This window comes from Staurois parvus, unplaced genomic scaffold, assembly GCF_062004578.1.
Source record: "Staurois parvus isolate SC_StPar_1 unplaced genomic scaffold, SC_StPar_1.0 ptg000051l, whole genome shotgun sequence".
Classification (NCBI taxonomy): Eukaryota; Metazoa; Chordata; class Amphibia; order Anura; family Ranidae; genus Staurois; species Staurois parvus.
The window spans coordinates 428,221-450,452 of record NW_028317847.1 but is presented as its reverse complement, the minus strand read 5'-3'; the positions used below and the strand labels follow the sequence as shown (position 1 = coordinate 450,452).

General features: G+C 41.1%; 1 protein-coding gene across 1 annotated transcript in view; it reads left to right on the top strand.

Annotated features, from left to right (window-relative positions):
• Window positions 1–6,820: 6,820 nt before the first annotated feature.
• PTER (phosphotriesterase related) overlaps window positions 6,821–22,232 on the top strand; it is a 42,687-nt gene continuing 27,275 nt past the window's right edge. The window contains exons 1-3 of the mRNA XM_089666225.1: window positions 6,821–6,954; window positions 15,444–15,889; window positions 21,229–21,494. Of these exons, the coding sequence (XP_089522351.1) occupies window positions 15,458–15,889; window positions 21,229–21,494 (698 nt within the window). The 5' untranslated portion in view covers window positions 6,821–6,954; window positions 15,444–15,457. The remainder of the gene's footprint in view (window positions 6,955–15,443; window positions 15,890–21,228; window positions 21,495–22,232) is intronic.

Sequence of the window (22,232 nt, the reverse complement as noted above, 5' to 3'; positions counted from 1 at the left end):
TGGCAGTAGTCAGTAACGCGGGGTGCAGAGATCATTATTAAGTAACGTTATTAAGTAACGAGTGCTGAGGTCAGTAGTAAGTAATGCTGTGTTGCATAAGTCACGCAGAGTGCAGAGGTCAGCAATAAGTAATGCAGACTGCAGAGGTCAGTAGTATGTAAATCAGAAATGCAGAGGTCAGTAGTAAGTAATGCACACTTTTGCAGTAATTTCTACACTTGCAGTTTTTTTTTGTAGGTATTAGTAGTATGTAACAGAGATTGCAGAGGTCTGTAGAAAGTAATGCAGAGGTCAGCAGTATGTAACACTGAGTGCATAGGTCAGTATTAACCTCCTTGGCGGTATTCCCGAGTGTAGCTCGGGGTAGAGTTTCGGTACCAAAAGCGGTAACCCTGAGCTACACTCGGGCTTACCATGCAGCGTTGCAAAGGGAGTCCCTGCAGCGCTTCCCTTGTCCTTCACTCCCCCTATGCGTCCCCTGCAGCGTCCCCGGCCATCTCCTCCGGCCGATGCCGGCATCCGGCTTCCGTGTTCCGGTCTCTGTGACGTCGGGAAGCACGGGCACCAGAACCAGCAGCAAATTTGAAATTTTAAAAAAATTTCATTTTTTTAAAAATGATTATTACATAGTAAAACATTGCTGTATCAAACCATTCCACATACATTTTGTCCCGAGTGCTTTGTCCTGCGCCCTGCCTGCATTTTGATTGTTCTTTCTGCCTGGAAACTTAGAAAAGTCCATGCCGTCCAAAAAGCGTCCCTTTAGGTCAAAAGCGGTTTTAGATCAGCTAGAAAACAGCGATAGTAAATCAGAACCACTTGCAGAATTGAGTGATAATGATTCGTGGGGAAATTCGTCATCAGACACTGAAAACGATTCTGCAACTTTGCTCAGCGATGTGCGAACTTGGCGCTATATTTCAAATTTCAGTGTTTTTGATTTGATTATATTATTTAATTAAATTTATTATTATTATATTATTATTTTTTATGATTATTTATTAAATTATAATTTATGATTTTGTGTTTCAAGTTTTATCATATCTGGAATGTTTAATAGACTCTTGTTCGGACAGATTTCAGTGAGTTATTCCTAAATTGCAGACCTACAGTAAAAAACTACATATTTCCATGCAAAAAAATGTACCGCTTTCAGCACCAAAAATCTGAAATAATCATACCGCCAGGGAGGTTAAGTAACACAGAACGTAGAGGACAATAGTCAGCAATGCAGAGTGCATAGATCATTATTAAGTAACGTAGAGTGCAGAGGTCAGTAGTAAGTAATGCTGTGTTGCGTAAGTCACGCAGAGTGCAGAGGTCAGCAATAAGTAATGCAGACTGCAGAGGTCAGTAGTATGTAAAGCAGAAATGCAGAGGTCAGTAGTAAGTAATGCACACTTTTGCAGTAATTTCTACACTTGCAGTTTTTTTTAGTAGCTATTAGTAGTATGTAACAGAGATTGCAGAGGTCTGTAGAAAGTAATGCAGAGGTCAGTAGTATGTAACACTGAGTGCATAGGTCAGTATTAAGTAACACAGAACGTAGAGGACAGTAGTCAGTAATGCAGAGTGCAGAGATCATTATTAAGTAACGTAGACTGCAGAGGTCAGTAGTAAGTAATGCTGTGTTCAGAGGTCAGTAGTAGCGCAGTGTTCAGCGGTTAACAGTAATTAACGCAGAGAACAGAGGTTAGTAATACTATGTAACGCAGAGGTCAGTAGTATGTAATGCAGAGTGCAGAGGCCAGTACTAAGTAATGTAGAGGGCAGACATCAGTAGTAAGTCACGCAGAGTACAGAGGGCTATAGTAAGTAATGCAGTGTTCAGAGGTAAGCAGTAAGTAATGCAATATTCAGAGGTCAACAGTAAGTAACAGAGAGTGCAGAGGTCAGTAGTAAGTAATGCAAAGTGCAGAGGTTAGTAGTAAGTAATGCAAAGTGCAGAGGTCAGTAGTAAGTAATGCAAAGTGCAGAGGTTAGTAGTAAGTAATGCAAAGTGCAGAGGTCAGTAGTAAGTAATGCAAAGTGCAGAGGTTAGTAGTAAGTAATGCAGACTGCAGAGGTCAGTAGTATGTAAAGCAGAATGCATAGGTCAGTAGTAAGTAATGCACACTTCTGTAATTGCACTTGCAGTTTTTTTTTTAAGAAACAAAATACGGGGAAATGTGTATGCATGACAGAGAAGTAAATGATTTTTTTCTAATTTAGCCTAGATATACAATTTTAGAGGCAGATTGTTAAATACAAGGAGCGAGAATAAAGCCTCTGATAAAGAAATCTAAAGGAGTTAGTTGGGGTAGGAAATATTTAATACCAAACACTTAGCTGTACTATTTTTACAGCAACAATGAATTTCCCCGCTAATTTCAGTGTGTTATGATGAGAATACTGTACACTGTATACTTTATAGCAATTATGTTTTAAAGCGAGAAATTAGCCTTGGTAGTGCCGCACTAAGCATGGCTCCGCCGTCTTCTCAGCTGTTACATTTCCCTAATGTGGCTTCCTGCTGTTTCTGATTTATTGTGGTCCAATCTATTTTCCTAGAATCCTTTATCACTGTTCTTCCAAGCTGCGAGATTGAGAAGAAATATATCCTGCTTAAAATGCTCTTTACATCTTTGGTACAATTTTAAAGACGCGGTAAATGAAAAGATCCAAGGCAATATAAACAATAAGTAAAAAGAACTCAGGAACTGGTAATGTTATCGAGGAAACATCACTACTGTTCTTCACTTAGAATATTCCCTTAGTTTTGCCTTAATCTACTATGTTCTCACTCCCAAACTGCTCAAAACAATTCCCTGTCATAGAAGAGATATTATACTAACCTTTCTGATGGCCTGTGTCTTCTACCTTCAGACTCTTCAGATAGGCATGTAGTTATGAAATAAATAAGTGCAGGGCCTACATAACAGGATGGAAGGGGAACCAGGCAACATGGAGGTAAATGGTTTAAGAAATGTAAGGTAGGGGTCGCTTACTGGATGGTCAGAAGAAGTGGGGAGTAACACTGAAGGATAGCCTTTGGGAATGACTAAGGCAAGCTTCAGTCAGAGATCTGCCAAGGGAGCATCCTTTCCTCCTGTTGTATTGATTGACTTTGGGTGGTCTGGATTTTAGTCATGGAAGATAGTGATGGTTTGAAGTCCTTGAAGGTGGTTTAATCTGATGGTTTTGGAAACAGGTGGGACCCATCTTTGGTGTGGTGTCCTCTATTCAGTCTGGTCAACTCATACTGAATTTCTGATTTATTGTGGTCCAATAAATTTATTGAGGTCCAATAAATTGTACACCAGAATGTGTCTGAGGTCAGCTGAGATCATCCCTGAGATAGTAGTTTGTGGCTGGGTGGATAATGTAAGTAACTGGTACTGTTATATGGAGCCTTCAAGGGCCTGTAAACTCATATTATTTGTCATGTTATGGTTTTTGTTATTTAAATTTTATTTAAATGTTGTGCATTATTAACCACTTCAATATTGGACACTTTCACCCCCTTCCTGCCCAGTTTTTTTTTAGATTTTCAGCACTGTCACACTTTGAATGACAATTACTTAGTCATGCAACACTGTACCCAAATGAAAATGTTACCTTTCTTAGACAGATATAGCTTTCTTTTGGTGGTATTTAATCACCACTGGATTTTTTATTTTTGCGATATAAACAAAAAAAAATACCGAAAGTTTTGGCAAAAACAAGTTTTTCTTAGTTTCTGTTATTAAATATTGCAAATAAATAATATTTGTTCATACATTTAAGCCAAAATGTATTCTTCTACATTTCTTTGGTAAAAATAACCCAAATCAGTGTATAATACAGAGTCTGTGTGAAAAAGTAGAGGCTATGGTATATATATTTGAAAATTTATCAGTCCTAATGTACTGACAGCTAATCTCATTTCTTGAGGCATTAAAATGCCAGGACAGTGCAAATATCCCCCAAAGTTACTGCATTTTGGAAAGTAGACAGTCCAAGGTGTTTAGTAAGAGGCATGGTGAGTTTTTTGAAGTTGAAATTGTTTTGTCACAGTTTTTTTTTTTAAATTAAAAAATTAAATAATTTTTTTTTCACAAAATAGTCATTTTAGCAAATTATTTCTCATATTCTGCTATGTTTCCTGAGTATGGGGATACCACATGTGTGAGACTTTTTCACAGCTTAGATGCATAGAGGGCCAAAATTCAAGGAGCACCTTTGGACTTTTAAGGAGTATAAATTATGTATCTAATTTCCTGACTACCTATCACATTTTTGAAGGTCCCAGAGCACCAGGGGAGTGGACACACATAGTTTCAGAGAACAAACACTCCAAGGTATTTTGTGAAATGTTTTTGGAAAGTGAGGAAAGAAAATTAATATTTATTTTAAAGTTGTCAATAAGATATTTCTAAAGCACAGCATTGGCATCACATCCCAAAACACATTCTGCTACTCCTCCCATGTATGGCGACACCACATGTATGAGACTTTTTTAAAACCTAGCAACATAGAGAGGCCCAAAATCCAAGGAGCACCTTCAAGCGTTCTAGGGGTATAAATTACAAATCTAATTTCCTGACTGCCTATCACATTTTTGGAGACCCTGGCACACCAAAACAGCAAAAACACCCACAAAGAGAACACATTTTGGAAAGCAAACACCCCAAGGTATTTTAGGAGGCATGGTTAGTCTTTTGAAGACTTCATTTTTTGCCACAAGTTTTTGGAAAATGCATAAAGAAATGAAAAATATTTTTTTAACCTAATGTCAATTTAACCACTTCCTGTCCGGACACTTTCACCCCCTTCCTGTCCAGGCCAATTTTCAGCTTTCAGCATTATCACACTTTGAATGACAATTGCACGGTCATACAACACTGTATGAATTTGTTAGCATTTTTTTGAGACACATAAAGCTTTATTTTAGTGGTATTTATTCACCCCTGGGATTTTTATTTTTTTTGCTATTTAAATGAAAAAGTCCAAAAATTTTGCAAATAAATAATATTTCATCATAAATCTTGGCCAAAATTTATTCTATCTTTTTAGTAAAAAAAAAAAATAACACAAATTAGTTTATAACCCAAAATTATAAATTTTAACACTTTTTTAAAAAAAATTTTTTATATTATTATTTATTTTTTTTGGGTTTTTTTACATACTGTCACCCTAGCAGTACAGTGTCACCATGGTGACACTGTACTACTTGTGGGGTGTGATGAAGATTTTTTTTTTTTACACTGATTGCTTTTACACCCAAAAAGGCTGTTAAAGCAATCATTTCTCCTTCTCTCTTTCATGCAGCCATTGGGAACTACTGAGTGAGCTGTGATTGGTCACAGCTTGTCACATGGTACAAGGCTGTTGTGAATAGCCTTTTACCATGTGACCTCTGTGATCATTCACAGATTTCACATGTAGTAAGCAATGATGTCACAAGTGACATCTTGCTTACTACTCTGCATATGATCACTGATTGGCCAATCAGTGATCACATGATCAGGACCTCACACAGAGGTCCCGTCCGACGATCGGTGTTCCACTGTGTCCGGAGGTGTGGGAGCATACCTTACATAAGCGAACCCCATTTAGAGATGAACCATTCATCTCAAAGTGGGGGGGGTGTCACTGATATAAGGGAACTCTGATCTAATGGGAGGTCTCTAAGGGGAGGGTGCTAATATAAAGGGAATCTGATGTAATGGGGATCTGTAAGGGGGGTGCTGATATAAGCTGACTCTTACATAATGGGGGTCTCTAATGGGGGGTGCTGGCAGCTGATTTAATAGCTAGCAAGTCTTATATCAGCAGTCATTAGAAACCCCCATTATGTCGGTTTGTTTTTCAATTGAGTTGTACAGTTTATAGGTCACATTCAATCCTCATGCACACGGGATGTTTTTACAGCGGCTGTTTTTGGCCTTTGACGGTTTTGTCTACAGCCAGTAAACCCCCCAGTATGTTATCCTATGTGTCCATGCACACATAGATTGGAATCAACTTTTTTTAAGTGGAAAACCCCCCCCAGAACTAGTGGATTTCTAGAGGAGTTTTTTAGCTGTAAAAATGTTCTAAAGCTAAAAAACGCTGAAAAATGTGGCAAACCGGCGTTTGTGGACTTTATTTAAATTTTTTTTTTTGGTAAAAAAAAACTCTAAAAAACTAAAAAAAAACGCAAACCGCTAAATGCTAATGCAAAAATGCTTTAAAAAGCTAAAAAACCCATGTTTTTAACGTGACTTTACACAGCTAACATTACCAGCGTTATAAAAACGCCCCGTGTGCAGGAGGACTAAAGGTGGAAAAAGTTCTGAAATGATTTTTCTTTGTCTCATTTTTTTTACATCACAGAAACCTGACATTTTAACCGGGGTGTGTAGACTTTTTATATCCACTGTACCTTGCAAATGGTACAAAATCCCATTTCCATGAGTTCATTTTATGTTTTGCCTACAATTCATTGTTCGCGGGCCGATGCTAATGAACAATAATGAATAGCAATAATTAAAGCACCTGACAGGCTCCAGGCGTACCATGATGTGCTGCAAGCTAACTGCATGTAACTGCACACTGGCAGACATAATTCCACTTCTACAACATAAATCAGGGGAAGGATTTGACTCAGCAGACTTTCCGCTCAGCAGTCTTACAGTGCAGTTCTGAGCTCTCTATTTCTCTGCACAGTGGGATCCATGGAGTTGTCCTCTATCACAGTGCGCACAGCAGTGCCAGTATGACAGTGCACTTCTGTTATGTGTCAGTCTCTGTGCTTTCAATGTACTCCTAGAACAAGCAGCAGGCTTAGTGACCTGTAATGTGAGCAAAGTACAACGGGACTGGCCTCACGGACCAATCAGTGGAAAGTTTCTTTCTGCCAATCCGTTTCTGAGTTGCATTGGTGAAGGTTATGTCATTCCATGGCTGTGCGGCATAGCTGAGATCCTCTTACAGAACACACGGTGTAGTTCGGTAAGTTTGTTGCATGTAGAATTTTTTGGCTTATTTGCAGCAGATGATTTGCTGAAAAAAAAAAGGACTGGCTAGTGGTGTAACTGGCAAGTATGCAACTGGTTACGCTGTAAATTGTGCCATTGTGTGGACGATGAACTCCAGGAAAACAAAACTTCCTTCCTTGTAGTGGGACTGCCTCGCACGGCAAGAGTCACTGGTTAATTTAGGTCTATAGCACTATGCCTAAAAAAATAAATACTGCACTTATTTTTGCAGGAAAAAAACTGCATTCTTTTGTATAGAAGCTTGCAAAGCATTGCACATGATAACAGGTGCAATGGCAGGCTCCTGCAGACTTCTCCTCCAGCTCTATGTCTGTACTGAGTTATAGACCTTCAATTGGAAAGCTGGAGGATGTGTCAATGAACTACAAGGGCACTGATTGCCACACTTGTGTTCTATTGAGAACTACAAGTCCATCTGCAGCCGTGGAAGTCCATCTTCAGTCGGTGACTCTGGGTTCACACTGATTCCTTGCAAATCGATGTGCGTTTTTTTTTTAACTCCGTCTTTACAAAAAATAAATGCACATCTATTTGCACAAAAAAAAACCTGCATCATTTTTTTTTCTTTTGCAAAAAAAAACCAGCAAAGCATTGCAGCCACGATGAGTGCATCTTAGATGCAATGCTGGGCTTCTGTAGACTCTTCAAGGCACTCAGGTCCTGTTCACATCAGGCTATTTGAAATCGCGGGTAGAATTGCTGTGATTCTGTCAGCGATGCCAAATCACGGCAGACTACGCAACGCATATTTAGGGTGTAAAATGTAACAAGGTGTAAATGGGGTTTTTCTCCCCCACAGTAAATGTCACTTTTGAAAACTCTGTGCCTTTGTTGGGCCCTGCCAGCACAGCAGTGTTGGTTATTCAGCCTGGATTCACACTTGTGCGGTGCGGCATACCACATGTGATTCGCACAGGAAGCTCACGGCATTCCTGTGCAAATCACATGCGAATTCCGCACCGCATCACAATCGCACTCCGTTCATGCAAACCGCTGAAGGTGTGCATATTAAGTTAACACTCCAAAATTGGTCCGCAAAACGCTGTGCGATGTGCAGAATCGGATTGCATGGGTGTGAATACCCATGCGATCCGATTCTAGTGTGGACCAAAAAAAGGGTCCTGCAACTTTTTGATGCGGTGCAATTTGAGTCATACAAAATGTATGGCTCAAATTGCACTGCACAGAATTCAAAAAGATTGAGTATTGGCGCAGGAGAGGTAGTTTTGGGTATAATAGTCACGAGGATCAGTGGGGAGATGGAAGACGTTCAGCTGTAGGGATGTAAAGGGACCTATTTAGAAACCCCGGAGGGTTATTCCGGAGGGGGTAAGGGTAGTGCAGTAGAGATGAAGGATAATGCAGGTTGAGTAGCTCTTGGTAAGGGGGGGGTTTAAATTTGAGACGCTGCACAGTATAACACAGTCATAAGGCAGCACCCTCTAGAGTAAAGCGGAACTCTGTAGTGAGAAAATAGAGGAGAGAGAAGTGCGCCACACTAAGTGTAGTATAAAAAGTCACAGTTTATTGCACACAAATTAAAACACTCTCAGGAGGTAGAGATATATCAGGAATCAATGATATATAGGGAGGACGTCATCTGGGCCATCAGCAGGATAAATGGAGTAGCAGGGGCCACAGTTGTTATACCGGCTGGTGCTCCTAGGTCATACCTATGGGAGGAATGAGGAGGGCGGGTCGATGTCCAGGGGGCCACGGTGCCTGTGTGAGCCGGGTATCCTGGTAGGTGTCACATAGGAGGGAAGAACCATCCTGGAGCGCATCAAAGATGGCCACTGACCGGAAGTGACGTCCGGATGTGGCGTGGAGCCGCAGTTAGGGGGTGGTGATGCGTTTCAGAGCTATCAGCTCTTTCATCAGACCTCTCACACAGGCACCGTGGCCCCCTGAACATCCACCCGCCCTCCTCACTCCTCCCATGGGTATGACCTAGGAGCTCCAGCCGGTATAACAACTGTGGCCCCTGCTACTCCATTCATCCTGCTGATGGGATCACGCCCAGATGACGTCCTCCCTATATATCAATGATGCCTGATAAATCTCTACCTCCTGTGAGTGTTTTAATTTGCGTGCAATAAACTGTGACTTTTTATACTACTCTTAGTCTGGCGCACCTCTCTCTCCTCTATTTTCTCACTGCACAGAATTCACATGTGATGGTGTCATATCTGATCACACGTGCACCACCATGGCAGTTGTAGATCAAACATCTAACATGGCAGCTTCCTTGGCTGAAAAGGATAGGAGGGTTTAGTTTCACTTTAACTGATGCTGCTAAATTTGACTTGAACTCCCACCATAGACTTCTGGTTCTGAAAGGGTTAGGTCCTCCAGCCTTTAGAAACTTTTTATTCTACACTTAGGTGAAGAAAGATTATCTCTTTGCTGGCCAAGATTGATCAAACAACAAATTCGTATCCAGACAGGTGGCTTTAAACGTACCTATTTTAAAACTTGCAATGGGAAAAAAGTTGAACAATTTATTTTGTAGTTTCGGGGGCAATCCGCATAGCTGTGGCTATAAATGCATTCATCTCCGACTGTAAAATGTTTCCCTGGCAGAATGAAGTCCTCTGGCACAGTTATAAAACCTTATTCGGAATCGTAAACATTGATGGCTGGAATGAGGGGTGAAATATTCCAAGTGAGATACAGCCCACTTCTCATAATAAGCGTGGTGACTGCACAGTCCCAGAAATGTATGAAATGTGCATCTATAAGTCTAGGACCGCAAACTGACATTTTTCAGTTTCTACATGTAGCACTACCACCGCAGGAGCCGCTGTAGATGTACGTAGGTTCTTTCTCTAATCAGTACAGGGCAGCCAGGTACACAGCTGTCATCCATCCATTCTGGCTCAGTAAACTAATGCAGGCCATACATGGTCCGAATTCCGAATGATTTTTTGTCCAAAAATCGGAAACGTCGTTCGCTCGGTAATCCGATGATGCCATCATTGATTTCGAAAATCGTCCGACCAAGTCATAAAGTTCACCCCATGCAAAACTTTTGTTCCTTCCAGGTCACAGCTCATGCACATATTCTTTTCCGAAAAACGATCGTATGATTTGACCATCATTGAGTCGAAAATCGGTAGTTTTGCACAAATTTTCCAACATGCCTGATCACCGAAAAGGGAGAAACCACGAAAATCGTCCGGTGCCATTGACCCACTAACAGCAAAAATCGGCCGATTATCTTAGGTCCGATTTTCGGACAAAAAAACAGCCGATTTTCGACCCATGTATGGCCGGCCTATGGATGTCTTTTTACAAATTTCTTGCTGGTAAAACTTGGGAAGGGAGATCAGGGAGGATGAGCAGGGATACCCCAAATCGAACTGACTGCCAACAGAGGACACTTTTATCTTGATAGTAGCACTAGTAATTCCCAAGGTAATGGTATTCGTCTAGTATGGTCTCTATGTGCACAGCTAGGGACATGCACCAAAAATGCAGAACAGGCCACAGAAGAATGAGGTAGTCCACATTCCATGGCCAAAGACCATGACAACTTCAGTACAACAGAGGTTGCTTTAGGCTGCTTTCACACTGATTCGTTTTTCTTTTGCTTTTGCGTTTAAAAAAAAGCAGAAGAAAAACGTGTGACCATGTATTCCTACGGAGCTCTTCACACTGATCCCTTGCGGATCCGGTGCGTTTTTTTTTTTAAATCCTGCTTGCTGCACCTCCCCATTGAAATCAATGGAAAACGTGGCAAAAATATCAAATACGCATCAAAAACACACCAGCGTTGCATTTTTGGTGCGGTTTTTATGCCACTTGCCCTGTATAAAACGTACCCCAAACACAGTAAAAAGTGAAAGTACCTTTACTCACAAGGTCCCAATGCATCCACAGTCCATAACCACAGCCCCAAAGGAAAAGTCCAGGCTTCAGCCCAGAAGTGCCCTAAGGCGCATGCAGCCCCTGAAGCTCCATTCCCACACAGGGGAAAGACCCTCTCCTCTGGACTCCAACCTATTTAAGAGAACCCATCTGGGCACACCTCCCCAGGGATTGGATAGGCCCTACTAAATATTCAGGTTAGGTATTTGAATCCTCCCACTCTAATCTCCAGAAGCTTCACCTGGAGTCAATGGTAGGTAATCAAACTCCTATTCTGGCTACTATGGCTACAGTAGAAACCCCATACCAGGGGCGGACTGACAACTCATGGGGCCCCGGGCAATAGGGGATCATGGGGCCCCTGTGTCCTTGCCCAAGCTCAAAAAAGCCTATGAAAAAGGTACCAGGGGCATCTCATGGGGCCCCCTACTGACCCTGGGCCCTCGGGCAGTGCCCAAGTTTCCAAATGGTCAGTCTGCCCCTGCCCCATACTAAATGTACCTAACAACATACAGTATGTAAGAGAGCGTTCCATACATGAAAGAGTGCTAAAGTACGTAGGCCCCAAAGAACAACCAATCAGATTTCAGTTTACTGTAGATAGATCAATGAAAAGATTATTTCTAAGTTTTGTTAGGGATTGCACTGTGCACAATATTACTGCTCATTGCCTTACTGTTGGGTTTAAACTGTTACTTAACCCCGGACCCTGTATTCACTATAACTGGTCTCCCACAGTACACAGAACATGGAAATGCAATTATTTTAGTAAATATAAACTGCTAAACACTTTCTCTCATTAGCAGTTAGAGCAGTCTTGTGACTTCTAACAGTGTTCAGCAGAGCACTGGTTAAAGCTTGTAGGTGTTTTCTTTCTGCTCTAGCAGGATGCAGGACCACTGACTTATGTCTGAACAGTGCTGATTGGCTCTGTGCCGCTCACATGCTGAGCATGTGCAGAGTGTCTCCACATAATATGTCTTATCAGGTGATAAGAGAGGACACTGAAAGAAGGGGAGGATCAGATAAGACAGGATTAAACAGCATTTTTACACAATGCAGAGGATTAACCCCTTAGGTTCCACAGTGAGTATAACAAGCATGCTTTACTGCATATACAGACTGATTTTACGGTTGTGGGTTTAGTAACACTTTAAGCAATAAGCTACCATTTTGCAGAAATAGAGGTTTTCTATACTGCACACTTACCCTTTAAGTGTCCTTTCCACCATTTTTAACTTTTAAATGTAACATTCTTATCTAGAAGCAAACACCAAATGAAGCCTGCTCTTAACCGGAAGCAAAAACCTTCTTATGTGCCCCTCTCTGATTTAGTTTCATATGTATGATATGGGATCTGCCATTCCCCTGACCAATGAGAGGCAGTCTCACTGGACAGTGAAAATGTTAGGGCCCAATTATAGTTTTGCAGTAACTTGCAGTAAAATGGTACTACAACATGTAGTTCACTTTATTGTGAATGGCACTATGTTGCGCTATTACATTAGTGAGCAACGCACCCCAACACACATGCTGTGCATTGTGGGTACTGCATTTGAAAGAAAAGGATCATTGCTTCCAGCCCATTCAGAACAGATAGGCTGCGCTAACATAGCATGCTTTGATAATGGATTGTATTAAAACCAGTTGCCGACCGCAGGTAGCTGAATGATGGCTGCACTGCGGACGGCCGGTTCTGGGAGGCTGTCATATGACGTCCTCCCAGAACGCGCTCTCCTGCGTGCCCCCGGGTTCACACACCCGGTGATCTCCGCGATCGCTGTGTCCTACGGACACAGCTGATCACGTGATGTGGTAAAAGGCCAATCACAGCAGCCTTTTACTACGTGCTCAGCCGTATCCAATGTCACCAGTGCCCATCAGTGCAGCCCAGCAGTGCCACAAATTAGTGCCACTCAGCAGTGCCGCCAGTCAGTACCCAGCAGTGCCGCCAGTCAGTGCCGACTCTCAGTACCCATCATCATTGCCAGCTCATTAGTGCTGCCTTATTAGTGCTGCCCATCAGTGCCGCCTATCAGTGCCCATCAGTGCCGCCTATCAGTCCCCATTAGTGCTGCCTATCAGTGCAGCCTCATCAACGCACATCAGTAAAGGAGAAAAATTACCTGTTTGCACAATTTAATAATAGAAACAAAGAAACTTTGTTTTTCACATTTTTTGCTCTTTATTTGTTTATAGCACAAAAAATAAAACACCCAGCGGTGAGTGAATACCACCAAAAGAAAGCTCTATTTGTGAGAAAAAAAATGTTAAAAATGTCATATCAGTACAATATTGCATGACCGCGCAATTGCCATTCAAAGTTCGACAGCGCTGAAAGCAGAAAATTGGCCTGGGAAGGAGGGGGGTGTAAGTGCCCGGTAGGCAAGTGGTTAATGTTATTCATAGTCTGAATGGGCCCCATTGATAAACTTGACAAATGGTAGGCAGTTGCAGGTTCCCCTCCATCCTGTAGGTGGCACTGTGTCAATATTACAGACGGAGGAGAATCTGGTACGGGAATTGTTCCTCATGGACTCTGTCAGTCTCTCAGAGAAGCGAACTGTACAACTGAATGCAGCAATCATTTGAGATCTCAGGAGGCCATCTTGATGTGGGACCTTATGTGATAGGGTGGCCCACATTATTTGGGCACACCTGGAGTGAGTGGTAGGTCAGGGACTGGTACCCTGTTGCTAGGAAAAGTGTTTAGTGCTTCGGTAAGGTTCCTGATGAGTAGGGTCAGTACAGGGACAATGTCTGTGGTGAGGGAACATCTTGGTACCTGAAATAGTAATGTGGGGCTTGCCACCCTAGTGCACCATGAACCATCACCCCTACAGTGGAATCCATTCTCTGGTAACACAGGCCCAGGCCTGGTTCACACCAGTGCAGTTTGTTTTTGGTCCAATTTTGCAATTCTTTTTTCATTTCGCTTTGTGTTTTTACACACGTTTTTGCCTAGTTTTTAACACATTTTGCGTTATTTTTTCATAATTTTTTTTGTCAAAGGGGAAATGTTTTTGTTGCTGGGCAGAATAAAAATGTAAACCGCGGCAAAAACGCGCTACATACGTGTCAGCAGCTTCTGCGTTGAACTCTATTGTAGCAAAAACTCTGCTTTTTTTGCGTTTAAAAAAGTCTTCTGACCTTTTCCAAAATGCAGCAGCTGAAAAACGCATCGATGTGAACATGTCCCATAGGAAATTATGTTAAATGGACTACAGTGTGCTTCTTCAAAAAAGCAATAAAAAACGCATTAGTGTGAACCAGGCCTTGCCCTTCCTTACGCACTTCTAAACTAGAAAAAAATGTTTTGCCTTTGGATATATTTTATGGTTCTACATAGTTTGCTGAATCAGGCCACCACTCTTATCCACAACAAAGAAATGGTTCTACTCATTCATTTTTTTTTACATGACTGAGGGACATGCAGAATATCGAGGCTAATACTTACCACCTAAACCTTAAAACAACCACCCCTTCAACCTTCCCCACCTAAATAACCACGCGACTCTCCTTTTGGTGTAAAACCGACCATCGCAGCCCATTTATTTAACATAACTTGTACATAACACTAATTACAGTACAATCAAATAATAACTGCCAGTAATGATCCCAACTGGGTCCAAGGTCTTCGAAGGCACTGTTACACACATCAATAACTTGGCTGTATCTGACACCCAATGGAAAAGCCCCCAGCCGTTACTACACTGCCTCGGGGACATACTACAGTTACGTAGTCCCAGATACAGCCAATGAACTCTCACGTTACCAACATGACCTTATAATTGGGAAGGAACACCCATATCTAAGATGGGCCCAACCCATAATCCACCAAATTATCACTCCAGCACCGCCTTCAAAGACCCAGCAACCCCTGCTGGCTGCCATGACAAAAAACCAGACAAACACCACAGGACACCAAATACTGAGCAAGAAAAGTAAATCAAGGAACCCACACAAAACAAACAGGACAAACACAAAAGGACTAACCAAAGCAAACAAAAAAAACAAAACAGTAAAACAAAACAACAAACAGCTCCAATGAGGGAGGGCGGGAGAAACCACACCCGTGCTGGTACAAGCTCAGACTGACCTCCGACAAGTCCCGACCCCTCGCCTCATCTTGGCAAGACCACCCCTCAAGCTCGCTTACTCCAATCCGGTGAGTAACCACCCCCACCTCCTGAATATACTCCCACCCCAATCCATTCTCCGCCTCGGCTGCAAGCCCCAGTCATGCTGGCCCTCCCTTTTAGCTTCACTCAGTCCAGGAACTGACTTAAAAGTTTTTTTTTTGTCAACCCCGTTATACATATAAATTTAAGGAGCCATGCTACCAGTGTTGATACATATGAAATGTGAGATTTTGATTCTTTGTCTCAACAAAATGATGATTGTGGAACCCCTGTTGGTTAGAGAAGAGTCTTGAGGAAGGAGGTGAGTAAAACCGGGAAACCCCTTTTAAAAATTAAGTTTCCATTTTTCTAGACTGCTAGTGTTGTTCAAATTAATTGTGAAAACTGATGAGAATACCGCCTATGATAACAGACTTTGTCCTTATTTTAGTTTGGGATTGAAACATGGTGTCTTTGAGTGGCAATGTACAGACCGTGTTAGGACTCCTCCATCCTGATGAGCTTGGCAGAACCTTGACACACGAACATCTGACCATGACCTTTAACTGCTGTTACTGCCCCCCTCCGGCACACCAGTTGGCCCTGTCTGATGGACCCATCCTTATGGAAAACTTGTACTGGCTGAAGCAAAACCCCTACAGTAATAAAGAGAACCTGCTCCTGAACCAAGAGGTGGAGGCTGTAAAAGAAGAATTAATCTCCTTTAAGGCAGCAGGTGGAGGGTGCATAGTGGAAAATACTACAACTGGCATTAGCAGGGATGTAAAGACCTTGAAAAGACTGGCAGAAGAGACCGGAGTTCACATTGTGGCTGGAGCTGGGTTTTATGTAGATGCTACTCATACACCTGAAACCCGGGCAATGTCTGTGGAGCAGGTAAAGACTTGATTCCAGGCTGTTGTTTAAATGAGAACTACTGTATTTTGGTTTTTGATCACTCATATTTTATTATTTTAATTGTTTTTTTAATGTTTCTAAGTCTGTAAAGCAGTCTTTTAAGGCTGAACTCCAGGCAAACAGGTAAATGCACAGATAAAATACATATATGAGTTGTTTACTCCAGTCCTGAGATTTTCAAAACTCCACCAAACCCCAGAGCACTGCCTGCAATGGCAGGGGACCTGAAAATGGAAGAAAAATATATCTGAAATATATTTTTAAAATACTCTTCCCAAATATATTGACATATATTTGAAATACTACAAATTTGTCCATATTCAATATATTTAAATAAATAAATAAATATACATATATATATATATATATATATATATATACACTGTATGTTGAAATGCATTTTTATTACAAAATATTTTTAAAAATACATTTTCAAATATACTGTATGTCTTTAAAAATACAAATCTACATTTTTGGAATGTATTTACAAATATATGTTAAAATATATATACTGCATGTTGAAATGCGTTTTTTTTATATATTACAACATATATGAAAAATATTTTTAAAAATATATATTTTTTAAATATATTCTTCAGATTTCATATATGTTAAAATTATGCTTTTATATTTTTACATATATTTGTAAATGCATTCCAAAAATGTAGATTTGTATTTTTAAAGATATACAGTATATTTGAAATGTATTCTTAAAAATATTTTTCACACATTTAATAAATGTAATGTAATAAAAACGCATTTCAACATACAGTGTATGGGTGTGTGTATGTATATGTGTGTGTATATATATATATATATATATATATATATATATATATATTGAATATAGCCAAACTGGTAGTATTTCAAATATATGGCAATATATTTGGGAAGAATATTTTTAAAATATATTTCAAATATATTTTTCTTCTATATGGGCAGTTAGTTAACACATGTGGGTCTTGTCTTGTCCTGCCCCAGCCTGTGCTTGGACAGTAAAATAGAAGCAGCAAACTGATGAAGTCATCACTTTGTTCTTTTCTTATCAGCATATTACCTGTTGGTACATGAGCAATGCTGCACAAGCGGTTGGCACCCTGTGTTATTTCTCTCTATCTTAGTCTGAGCTTTGCTGTACAAGGGACTGGAAGAGGCTGATTTCAAGTCTTAATCAAGTATTTACACTGATTTACATTTAATGATTGTCAGCTTCAAGAGGAAATCCATACACCAAAGTGTGTTTAAGGGCTTCCTGCCCATGTTTATTCATCAGGCTTGCAGAAAAATATAACCAAAACAAGAGGTTAATAATACAGTCCATAATACAACAGAAATGATTTAGCTTCTTGGCTAGTAGTGAATTTATATTGGGTCCACTTTGACCTGCAGAAATGTTCCATCACAGCCTGCATGCATCCTTTCCCCAACAGCGCTAATCATCCCAGGGAAAAGACAAATTATACCCAGGTGGGTAAAAAGGTGTGGCCAAAGCTTAAAGGGTTAATTCACCTTTAGAGAAATATGTAAAGGTGAACTGGTACTGGGCACCCTTCTCCCTTGGTCCCCATCTGTACTTACCTCTGGGGTTGGTGAGCTGTCAGCACCCCTGCAGCCAGTCCAATGGTCCAGAGCTTTTGAATCCCTTCTCTTCTCCATTAGCTCTTGCAGGACAGATCAGATCAATTCTGATTGGTCAGCACCGTCACTGTGACAGCACTGATCAAGCAGAGTCGATCTGGTCTGTCACAGAACCGTTGACAGGAAAAAGGGACAAGAGAAGGAATTTAAAATCCCCAGACCGCTGGACCGGCTGCAGGGGTGCTGACAGCTCACCAACGCGGAAGGTAAGTACAGCAGGGAGGTGGGGAGGGTGTCCAGTAAATCTTTTACACCCTATATACTGCTACAGATCTTTCATTGCCTCCATATATTATGAAATGCCCAAACCTAGACAGCAGGTACACTCCATCCACCACTTTCCCCTGGACTGAAAAGGGATGTTTGTCACATGAAGTGAAGCAAAAAAGAGCGCACCAAACTTGCGCATTATCTCAGTAAACTATGAATTTATTAAATAAAAATTATATATACTCACAAACAAGGAAGTATAACAAGCATAAAAAAAGATCCTCAAAGGAAACAGAAGTGTAGAGCCAGTGTGAGTCACATCATGGGGGTAGACTTTCAAAATGAGGCTGACGTGTTTCAAAGGTTTCTAGCTCTGAGGAAGAAGGGTTCTCCCTTCGAAACGCGTCAGCCTCATTTTGAGAATCTACCCCCATGATGTGACTCACACTGGCTCTACACTTCAATTTCCTTTGAGGATCTTTTTTTATGCTTGTTATACTTCCTTGTTTGTGAGTATATATGTTTTTTATTTAATAAATTCATAATTTACTGAGGCAATGCGCAAGGTTGGTGTGCTCTTTCTTTTTGCTTCACTTCACAGATTGGGTTGGGCTTCCCCAGCCTTGTTTTAGTGCTGCACAACCTTCCATGCATTTGTGGAACTGTTCCAAGGAATCCTTTCACCTTCCCGCCCTTGTTTTAAGTCCTAGATATCACATGATCAGAAACCTTGGTTCCTAGGGATCCATGGGGACTGAGTTGTCAGAGACAGTTGAGACTGAGCCTCCAAGTGTGCAATATGTTGGCTGGTGGCTCTTAAAAGGAGGTTGATTGTTAACATATCCACAACGGTAATATACAGATTGTGAGCAGGTATGGATTCAATACAAGGGCTGCTTGTGCCATCATCTGACCCACACATGACCTGCATTCCCTGTGTAAATTATATTCTGGAGCTGTCATGTTTGATTACCCTAGGGCTGCAGAGGGATGGCTTATTTCCTGTTGCCTCCATATCTCCACAGTCCTGTAGGACTTCACAAAAATGTGTTTTCATAACTGAAGGGGATGGAGAATGCCTGGCGGATTAGAACACCGTGCTACCCCTGACACCATATTTATTTTATTATTATTATACAGGACTTATATAGCGCCAACAGTTTGCTCAGCGCTTTACAATATAACAGGAGACAATACAGCAACAATACAGTTCAATACAAGAGGGATAGGAGGGCCCTGCTCCTTGGAGCTTACAATCTAGGAGGGAGGGGCTAGTGGTACAAAAGGTAGTAACTGTGGGGGATGGACTGGTTGGAAGAGTAGAAGATTCCATTATTAGCTGAGGGCAGGATAGGCTTCCCTGAGAGATAGGTTTTCAGAGATCGCCTAAAAGTGAGCAGAGTAGGCGATAGTCTGATAAATTGGGGTAGAGAGTTCCAGAGAATGGGGGAAGCTCTGGAGAAGTCCTGGAGACGAGCACTTTTACCTTCTTTTCTAAATCTTGGGTGGCGATGTAGATTGTACAGATATGATGTTGTATTTTTCATACAGGGTTTGCTTAAATCCAGGATTCTAAAGCTTAAGCACATTCATTAAAACTATTTTTGGTTTCTTTAATTCCGGCAGATTTATGTATTCTATATTTTTCAGCACTTACCACTCTGTCTTCAGACATTTATTCGGAGTGTCAGACTGCACTTTCTTCTGCAGTTCATTCAGATATACAATACTTGCCTTATTAGTGGGAATACAATGGCATAGTGAAAGGAAGCTTGCACGTCTCATGTTAAAGACATTAAGCAATCATCTTTTCTAGCCCAGATGCGGGCCGGTACACGAAACTCTAGCTATGTATTTTGATGACAGATCTTATTCGCTATAATGATATGTGAACCTATTAGTATTAGCATTAATATAAAAATAGCTGTGCAGCTCGCATAGGAAATGCTGTGATTAAAACCGTTTTCACAGTGATTTTGTAAAATATTATTCATCCTGACCCATTTTGAATTATATATTGGCTTGATTTCTTTTATTATTGTTTAGTCTTGAGCTAATAATTGTATTAAAGTGGAAGTAAAGCATAAAGAAAACAAAACACAGTTTTGCATTGCATACTAACACTTTATGAAAAACCTAAAACCAAGCCCTCCGGCAGCATGCTCTCACTGCTGGTAGGGCTTCCATCTTCACCCGGTCTTCCTTCTGGGTTTTTTGGCTATGGACATCTGACTGGCTGAGCCGCGATGACGTCACTCCCGCGCACGCACGCAGGAGCCCCCGGGCACGGCACAGAGCTCTGATAGAATGGCATGGGTATGTCATTCCTTCAGAGCGCATGTGCTGGTGACGCTACTGGCTGCTGCTTGATGGAGTGTCTCTTGATGCACTTTTAGAAGATATTCATTCTACCTACATGTATGCTTTATAATAAGCTTACCAGTAGGTAAAAATCACAAAATTGAGTTTCAAACCATTTTAAAGAGAACTATTGAGGAATCTGAATTTGTATCTGAATCAGTATGTTCACTCCTAAATATCATTATACCAGTGCAGCCTTACCTGTGACATGTATGTGCTGTTATTTGGTTGTACAAGGTGGTATCACGCCAACAGATAGCAGCACAAGGCTGCATGCACAGTGACAGGGAGCACCAACCTTCATAAGTCAGTGTGCCAAAAGACATTGTCCTGTGTACATCAAGAGCTGTGCAACTGGTGCTATTCTGACCATGTCTGCTATTTCATCATGGACAGCAAGTTAGAAAAAACCCCAGGACCATTGCACCTGGCTGGACGGTGAAACTCTGCGACTCACTGAGATAAGTGCAAGGGGAGGGGGTGGGGTTGGGAAGGGTGTTAGTTCATTATTTATTGAACACGCAAAAAAAAAAAAATAATACCTGGTAGTCCTGCCATTAAGGTCCTTGTTCAGGCAGATTCTGGAGACAATACTCTGGCTCTGTCTCCCTTTTGTGCTGCTGTGTTGTCACCCTGTCAACTGGACATCCAGTGAAGATTGGTGCAGCTGGTCATGGTAGCTTCTAACTTCAACTTGTTCAATCAAGCTTTGACAATAAAACCTAGAAGCTGATTTCTATGCAGAGCTGCACCAGATTTTGCACCCCTAAGTGTCTTTTTCAACACCCATTAGACAGACATGGTCCACTGCTCTTACTGTAAGGAAACCCAACTTGAGAAATGCCTTGCAGATGTTCCCTGTAGTGCCTGTAAATATTAACCCTACTTTATACATTGAGGAGGCAGGAGCTCCTTAGAGAGGGTACTTTGCGGGATCTGGCACCTCCTGGAGGGACCCTGTTGGACCATGGAATAAGATATATAAGATATAGTTCTGCACCCTAACCTACTGCAAGGGTAGCTTTTTTAAAATTCTTGGAATTGGGTTTTAACCATAGAACGTGCTCTTCATTAATACACACTTGTCCTTGTCCTCCTTTCTTTGTTAGCTGACCCAGGTTCTGATGGATGAAGTTCTCAGAGGGGCAGATGGAACAGACATAAAATGTGGGATCATTGGAGAGATTGGATGCTCATGGCCACTGACTGATAGTGAAAAGAAAGTTCTTCAAGCAACAGCCGAGGCTCAGGCACAGCTTGGATGCCCAGTGAATATCCATCCTGGCAGAAATAGCGATGCTCCCTTCCAGATTGTGCGAATTTTGCAGGAGGCTGGAGCCAATGTGTCCAAAACTGTGATGTCTCACCTGGATAGGTACTATTATCAGCCCAGAGCAGAGCTTTTCTATTGAAATCTCACTTTGAGAGTACCTTTACTTTAGCACTGCAGGATGTCAGAAGCACTTCAGTTTCAAGGACAACTAGATTCAAAACATATTAATTATTTTTGGGTAGAATATAGAAGGGTTAGAGCCTCTTTCTTGTTTTTATTGCTGCCTGTGTCCATATACATCAAAGTAAAAAGGTATGGGAAGTCTATCTAACAGAGACAGAGATGAATACACATTTTTAGTAGAGTGGGGAGCAATTGGAAGTTCTGACAAAGTGCTTTTTGCTGTCTGTGCCTGCCAGTGTTGGGTACAATTCTTTTAATGGCATCCTAGTACGTAAGGGAAAATTTCCCTGCTGGAGACGGAATTAGAAATGGAAACTTTAACTTCATTCTACCCAAAACTGAAAAAAAACAATGTTCTGGTGAAGTTAAACTTTATTTTTTGGTGATAAAGTGAAGTTAAACTTTATTATACTCTGCAGAAAGAGCTCACCTAGCAGTCCGTGTTTGGCTCAATAGAGATTAAAAATTCTGTCCCTGAACCTAAAACATGTCAGAACAAGCTGCCGGGTTTATTTTTTCCTTTTTATTTATTATGTATAATTTTAATGAACAGTGTGTATATATATTATATATTTTATTAAGTGGTTTATATGCTAGTGCCATATACACAAGGTGATTCTGATTCGCATTTCAATTTGGCCAATTGGAAATATATTT